Below are 20,799 nucleotides of genomic sequence, written 5' to 3' on the forward strand. Positions count from 1 at the left end.
CACCGGTGTGTGGTGACTGTGTTACCACTGACGCGGGATTTTCCTTTTAAACCCCAGTCTCCAGTCCGCACAGGAGCGTCCTCACTACGTGTGTCCTCCTTGCCACACGGTTCCAGTGATGCCTTTGGGGGCTGCTGGGGGACGGTCCGCCTCTGACTTGCTGTCCGCTCTCAGCCTGTGCTCCTTCTGCCTTCCGCGGATTGTCTTCTGCTCATGCGTGACTGAGTCATGAGCCCTTTGAGTTAAGGGACCAGGTATCTTGTTTATCTTCCGGGGGCACGGAGCACGAAGCCCTGGGCCAGGTCTGCCTTATCTGTGGTCTGGAGGCAGATGCGTCACCAGTGGCATCTCAAGTCCGGGCTGGCGTCTGGCTTTGCTTTTCAGTTTCTGATCTCAGACTTTGGGGCTTGGGAGAATTTTGCTGTTTAATCCTCTGGCGGCCCCCCCCACCCCCCCCTTAAGCCTCCTCTTCTGAGGAGCCGTTCGGGGCTGGCTTGTTTCTGTCACATTCAAGACAGGCTTGAGATTCTTGCTGAGTTTGTGTGCCCTCAGCCTGCCGGGTCCAGAAACGTGAGTGCTTGACGTCTAGCAACCACAGGCCTGGTGAGCTCCAGGCCTTTACCTTCCTTCCGCTTAATCGCCATTTATGGTGTGACTCACAGAGAAATAATCACTGCCTTTGGCTGGAAGACTCTTTTTATTTTTTTTTGGTTACAGAGCTGGAACAGAATTGGGAAGCCGTGGATGGCAGCCAGAGGGAACCAGAAAAGAAGCATTTCTTCATTAACGTCTGCCACAGGGTCTTGCAGAAGGGCCGGGCGAGGGGCTGCCCCGAGGACGCGGCCGTGTGCGCTGTGGGTGAGTGGTGCCCTGTGCCTGTAGGTAACGCGGAGCCCGGCTGCATCCAGGTGGGAGTGAATTAGAAGTTCTTCCTGTGGTTTATCTCAGCCTCCTTTCTCTGCGTTCAGCGTATAAAGGATGGTGAAGAAAAGAGTTTAATGACTCAAATGTAGGGAACTGGTGCATTCGGGTATCTTGAAGTTGGCTGAAGCCTTCTGAGGTGGGCTCACTGGAAACAGGAGGAAGCGGCTGGGGGGAACTTGGTTATCTTTCTCCTCCGTCACCTGTGGAGGAGCATTGCCAGTGCTCGTGTAGAACTCATTTTGATTTTTAACAGCCTTTCTGCCTGGAATTGTTCAAGTGTTACGGCTTCAGGCCAGTGGACTCTCGTAGCCTCATGTGAGAGCACTGGACCCCTTAGGTTCCTTCTGCTGTAACTGTGTTGGTTGCGACTTCTCAATTGGATGTAACTGTTTATAGCATATTAGTTGTTTGTCACTTAAGACTCACCTGGAAAACGACAGACAGTGGGAGTAATTGGAATCTGTTACAAGCACTAGATAAAGGATTGTGAACCCAGGTTGGATTTTAGGAATTATCCCAGGATTCAGAATTGGTGGTGTGTCTTTTAAAAGCAGGTCCAGCCATGTCCCTGCCTTTATTTAAGAAGGACTTGAGACAGACCTTCAGTAAAAGTCAATTGAACCAAGAATTAAGTGGTCACGTTTTTTGGCTGGCTGCACAGGTTTAATTATTTTCTGCTTTGGTCATGGGACAAATGCTGCCCCCTCGGTTTCGACAGGCCTTGTGTCTCAGGAGAGCTGAGGGCCCCACACATGGGGGAACAGTGTTATTTTCCGGGATGGTGTAAGGTGCGTTCTTGCCTTTCTGCCTCTTGTGCCCTCAGAGGACGTTGTTTATTCACTCTCGTACTTTCCTCCTAAGCCTGAAGGTGCCCTTGGGGTCCTCAGTGTGGCTGCCACTGCCCTGTCAAACTTGTCACTCAAGAGAAACCCACTGACCCCTCCGAACACCTGCGGGGTCTCGGCTCATTTTTGGTACCTCTTTGTCTGTGTCATTCTCATTTTTAATCACGTCTTCTGTTTTCTTCCCTTTTCTTTTCTCTTTTCCAGATAAGGACGGAAGTAAAAATCTGGGCAAATTTCTTTCTTCTCCCACAAGAGAGAAAGGACACATCCAGCTCTCTTACTCAGATGGTGATGAGTGTGGCGACACGAAAATAAGCACAAATATAACACTCGTGTGCAAGCCAGGTACACGTTACAAACGCGTGGCGCCTTCGTGGGCTTCCCCAGCGGCAGCCGCATTCTTTAGTTTTCGGTTTGCCGCCGGCCCCTGCCTGGGTGACGAGGCAGAGCGGGCTCGGGCCGAGCACCGAGGCTCCAGAAGCATTAGTGTTGGTCCATTGGACTCGATCCCCCTCCCCAGCCCCAGCGCAGCGATGAAGAAACCATATGGTGTCCAGGGGGGTTGTGCTGCAGTTTTCCAGATGAGTTACGCTCCTGGCACGGCTTCCTCTTCCTGAGGCCTGGTGCAGGCTGATGTGGAGGCTGCTCCACTTCCTCCAAAGGGGGAGCATCACATCACAAGTGCTTGAAAACACTGTCTGTGATCTCGGCGTCGATACACACAGTGCACCTTGTTTTTCAGGGTCAAGGTCTATATAGATCCGCACATTTTTATGTTCCTCAAAACATAGTATTTTGTGAAGACTCTTTTATGTTTCACAGTTGTGTTTATAATTTTTAGGGGCTTCCTTGTTGCTAATGGCTTGGTTTCACTATTTTTAAGCATTTTCCCTATTGTTGGGTTAATAGCATGTTTCCAGTGTTGGTGATTGTGCTGTGACATATCCTCTCTACCTCTTGTTGGAAAATTTCCTTTGGATAAATTCCCAGCTGTGGGATAAGTTCAAGGACCAGGACAGTTTTTTTTAATTTTTGAAAATGGTAAAATATACAGAATATAAGATTTATCATTTTAAAGGAATTGTGATAAAATACATGTAACATGCAGTTCACCATTTTAATCGTTTCTGAGTGCACAGTTCAGTGGCAAGTAAGCACCTTACATTTACGTTGTACCTTAAGTATGTTTACACCGCCATCCATCTCCAGAACTTTCTCGTCCTCCCAAACTGAAGCTCTGTCCCCATTAAACACGGACCCCCCCCCCCCAGCCCTGGCCCCCAGCCTTGTCCTTTCTGCCTCTGAAGGTTTGACCACTCTAGGGGCGTCAGATCGGCATTTGTAGGAGTGTATTTAGAACAAGGGAAGCTTTTTGAGACCGGATCAGCGATGGGTCTTTCTTCCCCTTCGGCAGGTGATTTAGAAAGTGCCCCAGTGCTGAGAACTTCTGCGGCGAACGGTTGCTTCTACGAGTTTGAGTGGTACACGGCGGCGGCCTGCGTGCTGTCCAGGACCGAGGGGGACAACTGCACCGTCTTCGACTCCCAGGCAGGTGTGTGTCCGAGCGCCTTGTGGGGCAGGCTCTCCTGCACCTGCTTAGCTTGTTTTTGTTTTGTTCTTAACATTTTCTATGAGTGTTTCAGAGATAATCTGTGTTAGAATTATATTAATACTGTTTGACCAAAACTCCGAAAATCTGGTGTTTCAGGCTTATCTGAGGTAATGAAAAACCTGTCATATTCAAAGTCGAGGTAGGTTTGCTGATCGCAAAACCTGAGGAGCACAGGAAGTAAATCATGTTTGAAAAGGCTTTTCGCATGAATTTCTGGTCAGGAAACCCAGCACCGTTGACTTTTCACGGCCGTTGGTCGTCCCGCTTTGAACACACTGGTTGTTTATTCACCCAGGAGTTCTGGGCTCTGACTCGGGTCTTCGGTGAATGCAGCAGAAGGGGCGTGGTGATGGGGGACCCGTCTCCAAGGGGAAAGTGTTGGTGATGGTGGTCCTGGTAGCTCCCGTCCCAGCCGTTGGGCAGGCCTGGCCACGAGCTTCTCCTGGAGGCCGGGAGCTGAGGGGGCTCTGCTTCACTGTGGTCTCACTGACCTGGGATGGTCTTGATTCTTTCTTAGGGTTTTCTTTTGACTTGTCGCCTCTCACAAAGAAGAATGGTGCCTACAAAGTTGAGACGGAGAAGTACGAGTTTTACATCAACGTGTGTGGTGCGGTGTCCGTGGGCTCCTGCCAGCTGGACTCGGGAGCCTGTCAGGTGTCAAAAAGGCAAGTAACTGTTCCCAGTTCCCGGTCTTTCGTTAGGTATCTTGTGCTCACAGGTATTTTATTCTGGAGTAGGTGTGTTGTCTGCTGGCATCTTTGCTTTATGGTGAGTGTGTAAACTCTGGGAAGACCTGGACTGAAAACCAGAGGATGCTGCTGGGAGCTTTCGTTTCCCAGGGAAGGAGCAGGACAGGAGTGGATTCGTGCAGCGCCTCCCTTCTGTGTAGTCGGCACTTCGCAGTTGTTGGATGGGTTTATGTACACGCTTCTCCCTTCAGTGTGTTAGTCCAGGGAGTTGTGCCTTAAACCAGCCGCGCTGAGCGTGGATTTGGGTCTGGTGTGGGGTGGGATTGCCCTCGCACCGCTGCTGCGCTGAGATCCTAACCGCCGTCCCGGCACTGCCACCCCCTACGCTGTCCCCGGCGCTTCCTTCAGCATCGCAGCATCACAGAGCTTCTGGTCTTGGTATCTTTCCTGAGAAACGTTTGTTTATTTGTTTTAGTGGTGGGAAGTCTTGGAACTTGGGACGCAGTAATGCTAAGCTTTCATATTATGACGGGATGATCCAGCTGAATTACAAAGATGGCACGCCCTACAATAATGAAAGGCACACGCCAAGAGCCACGCTGCTCACCTTTCTCTGTGATCGAGACGCTGGAGTGGGTCTCCCTGAATATCAGGTAGGAATTGTGCTGTGTGTGTGCACATGTGTGTGCCCATGTGTGTGTCTGCAGAGCGACAGGCAAGGAGGGAGAGAACGTCAGTCTTGTAAAGGCAGGGGAAGAGAAAAAAGTGGTCAAGACAGGGCTTGTGACTTTTCTGGAGCGAGACAAGATTCTGTTGTAGGTGACGTAGGAGCTGGGATGGTCCTTGGGGATAAACCATCAAGTTGTCTGGCTCCTCAGGACTTACACAGGAGCCTGTCCTGGGACCTTTATTTAGAAGGAGAGCTATTATTAGTCTGGTTTCCTGGGCAAATCGTCATCTCCTATGATTTTAGTTAATCCTTTTAGATTTGCCAGAGGACACGGGCAGTATTCATTTTCTGAGCTGTTGCTTCGGTGGGCTGTACACACCTCAGTCACAGCCCATGACACTGTTGGTTTTGGGTACAAAACACACAAAAGCATCAAAACCATCCCTTATTCCCGTTTAACAGAGGATAGATTTCCATCTTAATTTATTGCTGGGCAATCTTCCTTTTAATAAAATGAGAGGGATGGGCAAAGTAAATTAACTTTCCTGTGGTTTTTATTTAGAAAAAAGTGCCCCGTCTTTTTAGAAATGCTGGCTTTGTGTAATGATTACTCTTTTCTGCCACCCCTCCCATGTCTGTCCTTGTCCTGAGATTAGGAAGAAGATAACTCTACCTACAACTTCCGGTGGTACAGCAGTTACGCCTGCCCGGCGGAGCCCCTGGAGTGTGTGGTGACTGACCCCTCCACGATGGAGCAGTACGACCTCTCTAGGTGAGGCATGTCAGCCTGCCCTTGGCCGGGCCCCAGTCCAGATAGCGCTGACTGAGGTCGATTAGACTGCTGGTGAGCGTGTAACTCAGCCGATCATAGGGAATCAGGTTAGCTCTAGGTACAGGACCAAGGTGGGAGCTTTAAGCAGAAGGAATTCTGCTAATGGTCCTGTAGCCTGTGCGAGATCAACCAGTCTTCGCCCAGCAAAACCTCAGTCTTCACTGCATCATTTAAAGCAATGCCCGTCGGTGCAGAGGTGCGGGGCCAGTTCCAGGTGTGCCGGGGGCTGCATTTAGTGAGTTCGAGAACACAGGTGTGCCGGCTTTGGTAGTTTGGTGGGCGGGGCACGTTTCCTTCAGTATTTCTCTAACTGCTTAGAAGTGAATCGTAGGACCGAAACCTGTCAGCTTGAAAAGCATGCATTTCCCTTTGAAATTTCAGGCTAGCAAAATCCAAGGGTGGTCATGGAGGAAACTGGTATGCCCTGGACAATGCCGGGGCACACAGCACGTGGAGGAAGTACTACATAAATGTGTGTCGACCTCTGAACCCAGTGCCGGGCTGCGATCGGTACGCGTCCGCTTGCCAGATGAAGTACCAAAACGACCAAGTGAGTCTGCCGTCCCCTCCTGAGCCCAGGACTTGGTGGTGGAGGGGGCCGTTTCGGGACTCTCAGATCTAAGCAGGCCTGGCTGCTGACGAGAAGCCCTCTGAGTGGGAGAGGGGCCTCGGGGTGAATTCCCCTGCCCCCTACAGATGTGATCCTATTCGAGTCATTGTTCAGATTTAAAATTTTAAAAAGCCTGGGTGTCGGGGACCTCCTGTGGCTCACAGTACTCGGCAGAGGAAGTGTCTCTGCGTGAGCAGCAGACATCTGTAAAGAATAGTTTTTGCTTCCCAAAGCTCTTACTTCTGGACTAATTAGGGGGCCACCTGCTCGGTAGAGTTGCTGTGGATGAACTAGATCCATGTGTTAGCTCTCGCCAGGGTGCGAGCTGCACTTTGTCATCCGATGGAATGCAGTTACTGCTGGAGCTTTGGTATGTTTCCCTGGGCTCCGTGTACACGGTGCATCTTAAAATAAAGATGTATGTGTGCTTCTTTAAAAATAGCATGCCGGGAATGTACTTTGCTGGCTTCTGTTACACGGCAGCTTGGAGGTGTTTTAAGGGAAGCTGGCGAGCGCTCTCTGGTGGTTCAGAGTGAGCACCCCGTGGTGTGTACACGTGTACGTACGCGCGCGTGCTCTTTGTCGGAACAACGGCCTCAAAGGACAGTCAGTCCTCGTTATTCTCAGATTCTGTATCTGCGAAGTTGTCTACTTGCTCATGTTTATTTGTAACTCCAAATCAGTACCGGGTGCTTTCACAGTCTTCCGTGGACATGCGCAGAGGGGCCTGACGTGGCTCTGCGCTCTCGTCTCAGCTCTCCCACCCAGACGGCCAGAGGGTGGAGACACGGGGGGTGGGCAGTGCGGTGTCAGAAGCTCCTGGCCAGGTGGGCGGGGTTTGAGTCCTTCCTCTGATGCCCGTTAGTGGGGTGGCCTTGGATAAGTCACTTAGCATGTCTGAACCTCGTTTTCTCTTTTGTAAAACAAAGAAAATAGAATCTACCAGGATCTTGAGTATTCAGGATCACAGTCTGTGTGACATAAGTGTACATATAGGTACCTCCAGTCGTCCCTTTTGGTGCGTGGGGTGAGGGTTGGTTCCAGGATCTCGGCGGATACCAACAGCTAAGAATGCCCAAGACCTTTATATACAGTGTCGCGGTATTTGCACATCACCTACACACAGCTTCACTTTTAAGTTCCCTCTAGGTTACTTATAATACTTAACACAGTGTAAATGCTACGTTAGTAGATGCTGGTGCAAATTTAAGTTTTGTTTTTCCTGGAATTTCTTTCCCCTGAATATTTTCGATCTGACGTTGGTTGAACCTGCAGAGGTAGAGCCTGTGGATATGGAGGGCTGACTGTGTTTCCCCTCTGTGTACGAACGGTGGTTCAGTATTCACTAATTCAGCATTTGTAGCGAGTTTATAGAACACAACTCCTGTGAGTAATGAGAATCCACTGTGTTAGTAATGAGGAAATCAGTTGTTTTCTCTTCAGAAGGAAACATAACGGACACGCATGTTTGCAGGGTTCATTTTCTGAAACCGTCTCCATCAGCAACTTGGGGATGGCGAAGACGGGCCCCCTGGTGGAGGACAGCGGCAGCCTCCTCCTGGAGTATGTGAATGGCTCAGCCTGTACCACCAGCGATGGGAGACGGACCACCTACACCACCAGGATCCACCTCGTCTGTTCCAGGGGCAGCCTGGTAAGGAAGGCGCTGCTTGTCACCCATGACCTTGGTTGCTTTGGGTGTCTCTTCACAGGGACAAAGGTTGATCTTAATTCTGCCTCAGGCCGGCATGTGATACAAACTCAAGGAGGCAAGGAGCACGGTGATGGTGCTTGTGTGGCTGTCCTTTCTCAACTTTAAGCCTGATCTCTTACTGCTGGTTTGTGACGTACACTGTATGGTCTTCTGTAGACTTGAGTTCTTTCTCTGAGTGGTACAGTTGCCGCCCTGCCTGTTAGTCCCTGTGAGTTGGTGATCTGAGGATCACGGCTGCAGAATCGGTCTTAGAGACGGCTCAGTCCAAACAGCAGACTTCATAGAGGAGACTGAGGCTGGGTGCAGCTCAGGCCAGTGGGTGAACACGGAGGGAGGTGTGTGTAATACGTCAGAAAAGCAGGAATGAAAAATCAAGGCTGGGAAATGGAGGAGGTGATGGAGATTGCATTTGGGCCCGAGTTCCTCGGCCAGGGCAGAACAGAAGAGAAAACTCCAAATAAAAATGCCCCGGGGCCATTGGGAATAGTCCCCATTGGTTTTTTAAAAACAATGTGGTGGAAGATGTATAACATAAGATTTACCATTTTAGCTGTTTTTAGATGTACAGTTGAGTGGCATTAAGTACATTTACAGTGCTGGGCACGCATCACTGGTGTCCATTTCCAGAACTTCGTTATTCTAAACTTAATTTTTTTTTTTTTAACCTGGAGCTTTACATTTATACCTGGGTCACGTGTGTTTTTGAATCATTGCCAAACTCTTAGATGAACACTGAGTGGGAATAAGAAAGAGCTCATGTTTATTATCAAACAGATTATTTCCAAGGGCTGGTTCCACTTTTTAAGGGTCTGCTACAGTGTCCTCTCACTTCGTAGACAAGAACCCGGCCCGGTGTGTCCACTCCTCTCCGCAGGCAGGGGGCCTCGGTCGCTTACATACTAGGCGTCCTGCAGACGCCAAGTTTTCTCTGTCCTTTGCCAGCACACGAGTTTTTCCCAAGAGATAATGTCTCTAGAGCTTAAGGTCACTCTGATAAGGGAAGGAAAATGTTAGCTGGCTGAGCACAGCCTGAGTTGTGCGAGGAAAGTGTCGCATAACTGAGCTGTAAACACACACTCCGATAAGCCAGAGTCGGCTTCCCGATTTCTGCTCTCCGTCCCAGGAAGGAATGCTGGCTGCCCAGCCCGGCCCTCGCCTCCTGCTGGGCACGTCCGGGCGTCCCCTCCCTGGGCCTCATCCCGCTCCGCTCCCTCTCTCTGGTGTCTCGTTGCCACAGAGATAGTGGACAGTTCCAGGAAGTTCTCTCGGACCCTTATTTTTTCAGCTTTCCTGTGACATCCTATTTGGACAGTGCTGTTCAGTTTTCAGAGCGATTGCACGTTGTCAACCGTATCCCTCAGCAGTGCTGCGGGGGCGGCGCATTTCATGGGCCCAGGAAACACTGAATGAGGGTCATGTCCCGGGGAGTTCCGCAGTCCCAGGACTTTCCACAGCCGCGTGGTGAGGCAGAGGGATGGGTGTGTGTTTAGTTCACTGTTGGTGATGCTGCGGCTGAGAGGGTGGGGACTTCAGATCAGAGGGTGCTCGGTGGGTGAGGCGTGCGGGGCAGCCTAGCATCTCCTTCACCTGTGCGTCTGGGCGGGCGTCTCACCTCCTCTGTGCCTCCATTTGCTCATCTGTACACAGAGGGCGGGTAGAGGTTGTCCTGAGGCTCAGTTGAGGAATGCTCATCACACTTGTTTTTGAAAACACACCCAGGAAAGTGCCCAGATGGTCAGTGACTCACAGCGGGATGGGCACACCCGTGTAACTAGACCCACGGCCGCAGATAGAGCCCGAAAGCCTCCTTGTGCCCCTTCCCGGTCCATTCCCCCGCCCCGTGCCGATCCCGCGCCCCATAGGTCAGTCTCGCCTGCGTCTGCGCTTGCGTGGCTGTGATCACGTGCACCGGCACCTTGGGCTCTGCCTCTTGTTCCGCATCTGGGTGTAGAACGGTTTTTCAGAAGCGTGGACTGGACTCAGACCTAGGTTTGGATCCCACTTCTACCACTGACTCCTGGCGTGACCTCAGGTGAATTTCCCAGCATCCGAGCGTAAGAGAGAACATCTCCTCAGTAGGAATGCTGAGGACATTGAGTTATAATTAGATACGTCACGTGCAGCACCTAGCCTAGCACTGTCCCACGATAGTCCATAGATTTTAGCTCTTTTTATTTATCAGGCATGTATTCTTTTGGTTAGAGCGAGTTCCATTTTCTCATATTGACTTTTATCCCGGATTTGTCCTTTCAGAACACCCATCCCATATTTTCTCTCAGCTGGGAGTGTGTGGTCAGCTTCCTGTGGAACACGGAGGCTGCCTGTCCTGTCCAAGTAACAACAGACACAGACCAGGTACGGGTGCGGTCCTGGGCCTCTGGCCATTCCCACCCGGGTGTCCCGGCTCTGCACCCCTCCCCTTGTGCTTCTTAATCCCTTACAGTGTCTGCCTTTCCTCCGACTCGACAGCAGGCGTCTGGAAGTCATCCCGCGTGCCTCTCCCTCAGCCCCGTCTCCCAGTCCTGGGATGAGAACCAGGGCCTCCAGCTTTCCTCTGGGTTCCTTCCTTTCTCTCCACATCGCTGTCCCTTCAGCGTGGCGGTGGCTCTGGGCTCTCCGTCACCGCAGAGATGGGTGCTTAAATATCACGACCATGCCTAAAATGTGCCCCATCGTCTGTCGGACATAGCCCGTGTGGTTTAACGTGATGTTTAAGGTTTTAATGCTCTGCTTCCAGCCGCATCCCTGCTTCAGCCCCGCGCCTGCTGCAGCGCCGGGCTCACGCCGCTCTTCGGCCTTGGGACGCGCTCCTGCCCTCGGTGAACCCCTGCCTGCAGAACGTGGCAGCCAGCTGCTCTGAGATGTGTTCTCTGCCCTCCCAGGGGTGCACCTTGTGTTCACAGCACGGGGTGTTTTTCTTTATGATGGGACGGATTTCCCTCCCTCCCTCCCTCCCTCCCTCCCTCCCTTTTCAGGGCTCCATCAGGCAGCAGAGCCCAGGCTCACCCAGATGAATGTTCCCGGCGCAGGGTCCCGGGCTTGTGGGACCCAGGGAGGGTGGGAGTCAGGGCACGCCACCCTGGCCCGCCGGCAGTGTTTTCTGAGGGTGTGGCCACTGCTCCATTCTCTGCATATGGCGGGTGGGGTGGAAAAAAGACACGAGGCGGTGGGGGAAGAGGGGGGCTCGTTATCCCTTCTAGAAGAGGGGAAGAGACAGGTAATTATTTGTGGGTCTCTTACGGTTCCTCACTTTTCTTTGGGGGTCAGCAGCGGTCTTGTTCAGGTAAATGAAGCAGTCTTAGGAGCTCAGATGAGGTCAGCGTCTCTGAGCTGGTGTCCCACTTGGAGCGCTTCAGATGCGGTATTGGAAGGGGCCGTGAGCTCTCCCAGGGCTGCTTCTCCGACGGGGTTTAGCGTCAGTGTCCACATGGGGCAGGCTTTGGAGCTGTTCTGTCTTTGCCATGTTCTCATGGACCAGGTTTGAATGTGCCTCTTTGCCTCTTTTGTTCCTGCAGGCCTGCTCCATCAGGGACCCCAACAGTGGGTATGTGTTTGATCTGAACCCACTAAACAGTTCCCAAGGATATGTGGTCTCGGGCATCGGGAAGACTTTTGTGGTAAGGCTTGTGTGATGATTTCCGACTTGCCTTGGAAGGATGGGAGGATGCGTGGAAGTCACCTGCAGCTGGCTGCACGGGAGGCAGGTGCCCTCAGGAATTGCCCAGGGCCCTGTGATGGCAGCTTTTACCCAGGAAGAGATGAGAAAACCCAGACTGAAGGGGAAGTGAGGTGAAGCCGTCGCCCCATCCTGTTACGCTGCAGGTGTGAGGGTGTCACTCTGTAGAAGATAGGCTGTTCCTAACCCGTGGCCCAGTCTGTAGAAGATAGGCTGTTCCTAACCCGTGGCCATGCGTCTGGCGTGGTGGTTCCAGGCCAGCAGCGTGGGCATCGCCTGGGAGCTTGCAGGAGGTGCAGTGTCTTGTGGGTGGGGCCCAGCAGCCTGGGTTTTTTGTTTGTTTAAATTTTATTTATTTATTTATTTTTGGCTGCGTTGGGTCTTAGTTGCTGCGCATGGACTTTCTCTAGTTGTTACTCCGTTGCGGTGCGCGGGCTTCTCATCGCGGTGGCTTCTCTTGTTGCACAGCACAGGCTCTAGAACGCAGGCTCAGTAGTTGTGGCGCGCGGGCTCTAGAACACAGGCTCAGTAGTTGGGGCACACGGGCTTAGTTGCTCCATGCCACGTGGGATCTCCCTGGGCCAGGGCTTGAACCCGTGTCCCCCGCATTGGCAGGCAGATTCTTAACCACTGCGCCGACAGCAAAGCCCCAGCAGTCTGTTTTGACAAGGCCCCACGTGGCTCTGATGCCCACTGGGGTTTCAGAGCCACTGGTCAAGTGGAAATGATATTCCCCTATAAGAGGGAGACGACCGATGGCAGTGCTCTGGGATCTTCTGACGGCACTTCCTTCATGGGCGGCCCTGACAGGGTGTCTGGAGCGGTGAGGAGGAAAATCTCCACTTAATGCTGTTCTGTTGTAAACTAAGCGCTGCTAGACAGGGAGAAAGCTTTTTAAAAACCTTCATTTAGGTTTAACTTCTTCTAGCAAAATCCACAGTGGGAGAAGAGAACACCCTTTGAAAGCAGGAAGCTGGGGTGAGAATGTCGTAGCACTTTGATGCAAAGGGGACTTTGCAGGCACAGCGCATGCGGGAGGGCCTGCGGATTGTTCCAGAGCCAGAAGGCACCTGACAGGGCTCGTCACTCAGCAGCACAGTGGCTTGCGGCCCTCCCTCTCCCCACCCCCCCTCAGAAGCTGCTGCTCTGGAGTCCGGCTTGTACCAGGTTATCACAGGTGACAGTATATTTGGCTGTCGGCGTGAGTGTGAGAAGCAGACAGGACCTTTGCTGAGCCCCACAGGGAGCATGTCGGAAGAGGAGAGTCCCATAGAGGACATGCCAGAGGCGGCGAGCCCAGGGAGAACGTGCCAGCAAAGAGGAGCTCTGTAGCGGACATACCGGAAGAGGTGGCCCCGTAGACAGTGTGCTCGAAGCAGGCCGGAAAGGCTGTGCCCGTGCAGTAGCAGGGGCGGGAGGCAGCAGGTGCACAGTTGCGGACAGCAGGGACAGACTGTGGACGATGCAAGCGGAAGTGGAGTTGATTAGTGGGTGTCTAGGCTCCTGGGAGTCAGGACACAGCCCTTGTGCTGCCAGAAGGGCTCAGGACGCCACCGCCCACCAGCCGGCTGCTTGGCACTGTTCCCTTATCACCTGGCCCTGCCGGGCTCAGCTGCCCCTACTTCTGTGACCACGCAGCCCACGTGGCTGCAGGGCACCTGCCTGGGTGTAGTCTTAAGTGGCCATTTCTTAAGTAGTAAACTTTGGTCTGAAGGAAAAATACTTTGTACGTGTAGTTCTTAACTTTTTATACGTCGTCCACGGACACATACCAGTTGTAGAGAAGTCTTTCCTTTCCGTGTCTCGTAGCGAAGAGCATATCCTGCTTCCTTATATCAACTATTGGATTTAAATCGAATGGTATCGACAGCTTTAAGAAATACAGGGGTATCCCATTATATCTACTTTTAATTAATGTGACTTCAACCATATATGCTTTTCCTCATATAATCAAAAATACTATAAAATTCTGGCTCCTTATAGTTCCTCTCTTATACATGGTGCATTGTTACATGCAATGTGTCTCATGCATTTAGAGATATAAATAAAGCCTTACAGGCAATTTGTGGGCATTGCCGTTTGGACTTTGATTTTTGCTTTATGTACTAGCTTCAGGGTTTAATTGCCCAGGCACGCAAAGTTGGTCATTTGCCTAATAAGGAACAAATTATGCAATTGTTTGGATAACAAGCAGGCAACCCTGTTTGGCTGGGCAGGGTTTGAGTTGTTCGGGGTTATGTTCGCGGTGAGTCACGTGGCCTGAGTTGGTGTGTGGTTCTCGCTGTCTGGCCTGCAGTTTAACGTGTGCGGCGCGATGCCTGTCTGTGGCACCTTGGATGGAAAGCCAGCTTCCGGCTGTGAGGCAGAGACCCAGACGGAAGAGCTGAAGAATCTGAAGCCAGGAAGGCTGGTGGGACTGGAGAAGAGCCTCCAGCTGTCCACCGAGGGCTTTATAACTCTGACCTACACGGGGCTTCCTTCCCACCCCAGAGGTGAGCTCACATCCCTGTGTTTGCAGCTAACCGGTGTCCTGGGGGTTCCGTGACTGTAAACCTTTCAGAGCGTAACGGGAGTGCCTGTAGACTCTGAGTCCTGGCCACCCTCCCCGCCTCTGAGCCCCGCGTGCCCATCCTCTGGTGTGTTCTCCCAGCCGCCTGTGTGCATCCCGCGGCCGGAGGGGTCCCGGCCACTAGGTTCTGCTGTGCCCGCCCCCAGGTGTCCTCCACCTGCGCCTCCAGCGGCTCCTCCGATAGGAGTGTGTTCGCTCGGTCTTTTGTGCTGTGTTTTTCAGGTATTAAAGAAGCGGTGGGTGAAGGTAACAGAAGTTACTTTGCTTTTTCCTAAATTTCTTTCTTTCCGCCAATCCCTCCGCTCAGTCTTGATCGTATCTTCAAATACCGTTTTGCATCTCCAGTGGGTTCGCGTTTCTACTCCTCACTGCAGCTGTGACTGTCAACCGAAAGCCGCCATTTTTCGTGTCATAAGGTGCAAGGCCGAGTCTGAGGGCCTCGGGAGGACGGTGGTGGTGGAGTCACAGCTACCGTCGTGAATGCTCGCCGCGTGTGCCCCCGTGTGAGGTGCTGTGTGCGCTTAGCGGGTTGGTTCTCCGCCAACCCCGTGCATCTCATTTGCGCTCACACCCCCTGCTTAGCCACCTTCTTGCTTCACAGGTGACGAAGGCCCCGGAAGGCCCTGTGTCCTGGGCAGAGCCAGGGCTGGCAGCCAGCCCTCTCGATCCTCATCCTGGCTCTGCCGACTAACACGTTTCTGCTTTGCGTTGAGGATCGGAGGCCCACAGAGGCGCAGCCACATCACACACACAGCCAGTGAGCAGCAGGGCGGAGGTTGGAACCCACGCCTTCTGGCTTGTGAACCTGTGCTCTGTGCACCACACCGGCATGGACTCAGGAGGGGGCAGTCGTGTGATGTGTGGGGCGGAAAACATGAGGGGCGTCTGAGTCGACGTCAGAGGAACTTAGTATCCAGGAGAGAGTGGGGACGGCTCTGCCCTCCTGCACCCGTGGCAGTGTGCGGTCACTGGCTACTTTTGTGCATCGTGCTCAGGCTGACGGATCCATGAACACGCTGGGACGAGAACTCTTAGGGCATCGAAGGAATGAGTTCAGGATTCCTGTGAAGGGGATTGAAGAATTGGGGTCTTCTTCAGGGACAGAAAACATGGGGCCTGGGGGCTGCTATCACATCCTGGAAGGGTTGTCCTAGAAAGGGAATTGATCTTGTTCTGTATCATTTGTTGGGGAGGGTTTGGACCACAGACTGAGATAATTTTAGTTGGTTAGAGGAGAACTTAGTAGAGCCGGGGGAGTGGTAATCCTTTGTTTTACAGATGGAAAGCTCTTCAACTCTTGGTCAAAACAGTCAGGTGCTCACTCACTTCAGTACCCAAAAAGCAGCGTGCTTCATTCTGGTTTATAATTCTTCTGCTCTCCAGTTCCAGAGTGCTGTTTAAAGATGAAATAGATCAGGCATTTATATATAATTTTTTTTTTTTGGCCCTAATCGTGTGGCTGACAGCCGCTGACACTTATTCTGCTGGGTTTGAATCCAGGCGCTGGCAACCCCAGGGGCGCAGCACATGTATAACCAGCACTTTTTTTTCTTTTAACATCTTTATTGGAGTATAATTGCTTTACAGTGGTGTGTTAGTTTCTGCTCTATAACAAAGTGAATCAGTTATACATATATGTATGTTCCCATATCTCTTCCCTCTTGTGTCTCCCTCCCTCCCTCCCACCCTCTCTATCCCACCCCTCTAGGTGGTCACAAAGCACTGAGCTGATCTCCCTGTGCCGTCCGGCTGCTTCCCACTGGCTATCTATTTTACGTTTGGTAGTGTAGAGCCGTGCTGCCCCAGACTGCTCCTTACCCTCTTTTTGCCTCAGTTTCCTCCTGTATTAGCCGGGCATCTCTGGTCCCCTGTGAGGGTTAACGTGTTGATGACCCTGGGGTTCTTCCCCTAGCGCAGCCTCCGGTGCTCACTACCCACCCGTGGTCCCCGCCCTGCGGGAGCCCAGAGTAGCAGCCAGCCCTGTCCAGTGGCCGAGGGACACTGGCTGCTCCTCTGACGGGGTCACCTGCCACTGTGCTAGCTCACTCCCGCTGACCTCCTGCTTCTGGAACTGGGGAGGCCCACCTTCGCCCACCCTCCCCACCTGAGCCTTGGTCCTTGCTGTTCCCTCTGTCCGCAGTGCTCTCCCCTCAAGACTGCCAGGCAGTTCATTTCTTCTTTTCACTTCTTCGGGGTGGGGGGGCTCAGATGGCACCTTCTCAGGGAGCCCGGCCACTGCGTTGGAAACCGCCATGCCTCTTCCCCACCACCCTTGGGGTTTCTTAGGCCCCGTCCCTGCTGCGTTTTCCTTCGTTTCCAACTGGTCTGTGAGGGGTTGCCTTTAGTTTGCTTACTACTTGGGCGCTGGACCGGAGTGTCAGCTCCCAGTAGGGCGGGTTTTCTTGTTTCTTTCACGCCTGTGTGTAGTAAGGAACTTAGTAAATATTGCCGAATAAACCCGTAAAGGAGAGTGACATTTTTCTAATATTTGGATGGATAAACGGATATAGCATTTGCACACTTCTGGAAGAGAAGAATGCCAAGACACCAAGTTCACGGTGCAAACCGTCTTTACGTGGGTCGCTATCACAGTGAACATGGCCACTTTGTAGTTCAGATTGGGTCCCTGAACCAGACCTGGCGCTTTGCCGTGTTTGTCTTAGAGGGTGGCTTGGAGGCTCGTTCCCGGGCACACTGTCCTGGTGCCACACGCGTGTTACGGCTGCACTGTGATCGCTGTGGTTTCCTACAGTCTGGTCTTCCTGTTCGCAGGGAGGGCTGATGCTTTCGTCATCCGCTTCGTCTGCAATGACGACGTTTACCCGGGGACCCCCAGATTCCTGCATCAAGACATTGACTCTGACCTGGGTATCCGGGACACATTCTTTGAGTTTGAAACTGCATTGGCCTGTGTACCTTCTCCGGTGGATTGCCAAGTCACGGGTGAGGCCGGGGGACCAGGAATTAAGAGGCCGGTCAAAAGCGTGTGTCTTTGCCTGCGTGTGTGTCTGTGTGTGTGCGCACATGTGTCTCTGTGTACTGTATGTTTTACTTTACAGGCAGCATGATAGATGTGTTACATATTTTCTTTGAATGATACTGGAATTGTAAAGCTTCTTTTGAAGAGAATCTAGATACATAATTAATGGTTTTGAGCTATAGTTTGGGATCAGAAGCTGGTTAAGAACGGAGAAGAAAACTAGGGGAAAAAAATCAAGTACACGGTCAGAGCTTCTTCCAGTGTAAGAGAAGAAAAGAACGAGAGGATAAAGCTCCGTAAGGTGTACCTGGATGCTGAGCCGGGTCTCCAGCAGCCCTCATTCTTTGTGGTGGCCCCCAGCCTCACCTCCACACCCGTGGTGATTTGTTGTAATGGAGGTTTTGAGGGTCAGGGCAGGTGTATGTTTCTGTAGGAGAAGCCTCTCGGCTTCCTGTGGATCTCCTCATTTCTCTGTTAAGAATATTTTTATTTTTTAAAAAATATTTATTTATTTATTTGGCTGTGCTGGGTCCTAGTTGTGCCAGGCGGGCTCCTTAGTTGCGGTATGCGTGTGGGATCTAGTTCCCTGACCAGGGATCGAACGCGGGCCCCCTACATTGGGAGCACCGGAGTCTTAACCACTGCGCCACCAGGGAAATCCCTGTTATGGCCGTTAAGTTCGTGCGTCCTTGGTCTTTGGGGTTGAAAGGCGGTGCCCAAAGCTGCCAGGAAGGCAGGGATTTCCAGCGTTTTCATGTGTTTCAGACCCCGCTGGGAACGAGTATGATCTGAGCGGTCTAAGCAAAGCCAAGAAGCCTTGGACTGCGGTTGACACCTCGGCTGATGGAAAGAGGAGAACCTTCTACTTGAGTGTCTGCAATCCTCTCCCGTATATTCCTGGCTGCCACGGTGAGTTCCGAGCAGTGGACTCAAGTTCGTTCTGCCTTTCCTCCCACCCCCAAGTTCATCGGCTTTCCTGGCCCTTCCAGGCAGTGCAGTGGGGTCCTGCCTCGTGTCGGAAGACAACAGCTGGAACTTGGGCGTCGTGCAGGTCAGTCCTCAAGTTGCCGCCAACGGGTCCCTGAGCATTGTCTACGTCAACGGCGACAAGTGCGGGAACCAGCGCTTCTCCACCAGGATAACGCTCGAGTGCGCCCACACGACGGTGCGTGTCTGTCATGCCTCATTCTCACGCCCCTCCAGTCTCCAGATCTTCTGTCTGATGTAGAACTTGCCTGAGTTTTCAGGGGTTTTAGGCCATCGGTAGGGTTTGACTAGAATGTGCTGTTTCCCCCCAGATCTGATGTGTTTCATAAGTGCCATGTATTTTTCTCGTGGAGGTTAAAAGTTGGGTATTAGTTCTAGCTACCATTTGACTCATTTTTTAAATAAATGAGAACACAGTGAGCTGTTGGTTTCTGTTGTAGGGATCCCCAACCTTTCAGCTCCTGGACGACTGTGAGTATGTGTTTGTCTGGAGAACCGTGGAAGCCTGTCCCGTCGTCCGCGTGGAAGGTAAGACCCAGCCCTGCTCACTGATGCTGGTGAATGTGTGAAGTAGGGGGTGTTTTAACAGCATCTTAGATGTGAAACCCCGTGCATGATCATGAAACGTCCGTTAGTGGACGGACAGCTTCTTATCCTTGATTTTTTTTACTCCACTCCATTGCTCACTTTGCCAGCTACGTTTTCCTCACCTACCCAGACTGATGGACTCTCGGCATCTCACGCTTGAGAATATGAACGTGGGGTTTGGTTTTGTTTAAGTGGGTCTTCATCCTGTGACCTAAGCTTTTCGAGAAAGCTGTTTGCCAGGCAGTTTGTCTTATGTATACAGACAAAAGGAGAGAACGTGGAAGTGATGTTTAATGCCTCTGTTAAGACAGGACTTAGCTGATTAAAAGTTGCAGAACTTTTGCCTCAAGGTGTGAGTGTGTGTAATTGCCCTTCCCTTCTCGTGTTCTCGAAGGGGACAACTGTGAGGTGAGAGACCCAAGGCATGGCAACATGTACGACCTGAAGCCTCTTGGCCTAAATGACACCGTCGTGAGCGCTGGCGAATACACCTATTACTTCCGGGTCTGTGGAAAGCTCTCCTCAGGTGTCTGCTCGACCAATGACAAGTCCAAAGTCATCTCATCCTGTCAGGCAAAGCGGGGACCCCAGGGATTTCAGAAAGTGGCAGGTACCGTGGTTGTTTCTTCTCTTTTTGCAAAAGGATGGAATTCCACATTTAAGGTGTTATATCTTATGATTTAAGATCTAAAGATTATAACTTTCCTGAGTAGGAGGAATGTCTGCTGTGTTCCTGTAAAACAGTGTGTCTTTATTGGAGTATAATTGCTTCACAACACTGTGTTAGTTTCTGTTGTACAACAAAGTGAATCAGCTGTATGCATACATACGTCCCCATATCCCCTCCCTCTTGAGCCTCCCTCCCACCCTCCCTATCCCACCCCTGTAGGTGGTCACAAAGCACCGAGCTGATCTCCCTGTGCTATGCTGCTGCTTCCCACAAGCTAAATATTTTACATTCAATAGTGTACACATGTCGATGCTACTCTCACTTCACCCCAGCTTCTCCCTCCCCCACCACCCCGTGTCCTCAAGTCATTTCTCTACGTCTGCGTCTTTATTCCTGTCCTGCCACTAGGTTCATCAGTACCATTTTTTTTTTTTTTTAGATTCCATATATATGCATTAGCATACGGTATTTGTTTTTCTCTTTCTGACTTACTTCACTCTGTACGACAGACTCTAGGTCCGTCCACCTCACTACGAATAACTCAATTTCGTTTCTTTTTATGGCTGAGTAACATTCCATTGTATATATGTGCCACATCTTCTTTATCCATTCATCTGTCGATGGACACTTAGGTTGCTTCCATGTCCTGGCTATTGTAAATAGTGCTGCAGGGAACATTGTGGTACATGACTCTTTTTGAATTATGGTTTTTTCAGGGTATATGCCCAATAGTGAAATTGCTGGGTCATATGGTAGTTCTGTTTTTAGTTTTTTAAGGAACCTCCGTACTGTTCTCCATAGTGGTTGTATCAATTTACGTTCTCACCAGCAGTGCAGCAGGGTTCCTTTTACACCACACCCTTTCCAGCATTTACTGTTTCTAGATTTTTGATAATGGCCATTTTTCAGAATGGCCAGGGTGAGGTGATACCTCATGGTACTTTTGATTTGCATTTCTCTAATAATTAGTGATGTTGAACATCTTTTCATGTGCCTCTTGGCCATCTGTATGTCTTCTTTGGTGAAATGTCTATTTAGGTCTTCCACCCATTTTTTAATTGAATTGTTTGTTTTTTTGACATTGAGTTCCATGAGCTGTTTGTATGTTTTGGAGATTAATCCTTTGTCCCGTTGTTTCATTTGCAAATATTTTCTCCCATTCTGAGGGTTGTCTTTTCATCTTGTTTATGGTTTCCTTTGCTGTGCAAAAGCTTTTAAATTTCATTAGGTCCCATTGTTTATTTCTGTTTTTATTTTCATTAGGAGGTGGGTCAGAAAAGATCTTGCTGTGGTTTATGTCAAAGAGTATTTTTCCTGTGTTTTCCTCTAAGAGTTTTACAGTCTTATATTTAAGTCTTTAATCCGTTTGGAGTTTATTTTTGTGTATGGTGTTAGGGAGTGTTCTAATTTCATTCTTTCACGTGTAGCTGTCC

At 51.1% G+C, this 20,799-nt stretch overlaps 1 protein-coding gene across 1 annotated transcript in view; it reads left to right on the forward strand.

Annotated features, from left to right (window-relative positions):
• IGF2R (insulin like growth factor 2 receptor) overlaps positions 1–20,799 on the forward strand; it is a 110,275-nt gene that overhangs the window by 52,096 nt on the left and 37,380 nt on the right. The window contains exons 12-27 of the mRNA XM_022560660.3: positions 718–858; positions 1,974–2,114; positions 3,184–3,321; positions 3,899–4,046; positions 4,546–4,723; positions 5,397–5,512; positions 5,954–6,122; positions 7,657–7,836; positions 10,150–10,251; positions 11,412–11,513; positions 13,869–14,064; positions 16,914–17,084; positions 17,887–18,030; positions 18,111–18,286; positions 18,549–18,636; positions 19,091–19,306. Of these exons, the coding sequence (XP_022416368.1) occupies positions 718–858; positions 1,974–2,114; positions 3,184–3,321; positions 3,899–4,046; positions 4,546–4,723; positions 5,397–5,512; positions 5,954–6,122; positions 7,657–7,836; positions 10,150–10,251; positions 11,412–11,513; positions 13,869–14,064; positions 16,914–17,084; positions 17,887–18,030; positions 18,111–18,286; positions 18,549–18,636; positions 19,091–19,306 (2,406 nt within the window). The remainder of the gene's footprint in view (positions 1–717; positions 859–1,973; positions 2,115–3,183; positions 3,322–3,898; positions 4,047–4,545; positions 4,724–5,396; positions 5,513–5,953; positions 6,123–7,656; positions 7,837–10,149; positions 10,252–11,411; positions 11,514–13,868; positions 14,065–16,913; positions 17,085–17,886; positions 18,031–18,110; positions 18,287–18,548; positions 18,637–19,090; positions 19,307–20,799) is intronic.

Source organism: Delphinapterus leucas, chromosome 12 (genome assembly GCF_059928025.1).
Source record: "Delphinapterus leucas isolate spDelLeu-1000000601 "Yukka" chromosome 12, BTC_Dleu_Yukka2, whole genome shotgun sequence".
Taxonomy (NCBI): Eukaryota; Metazoa; Chordata; class Mammalia; order Artiodactyla; family Monodontidae; genus Delphinapterus; species Delphinapterus leucas.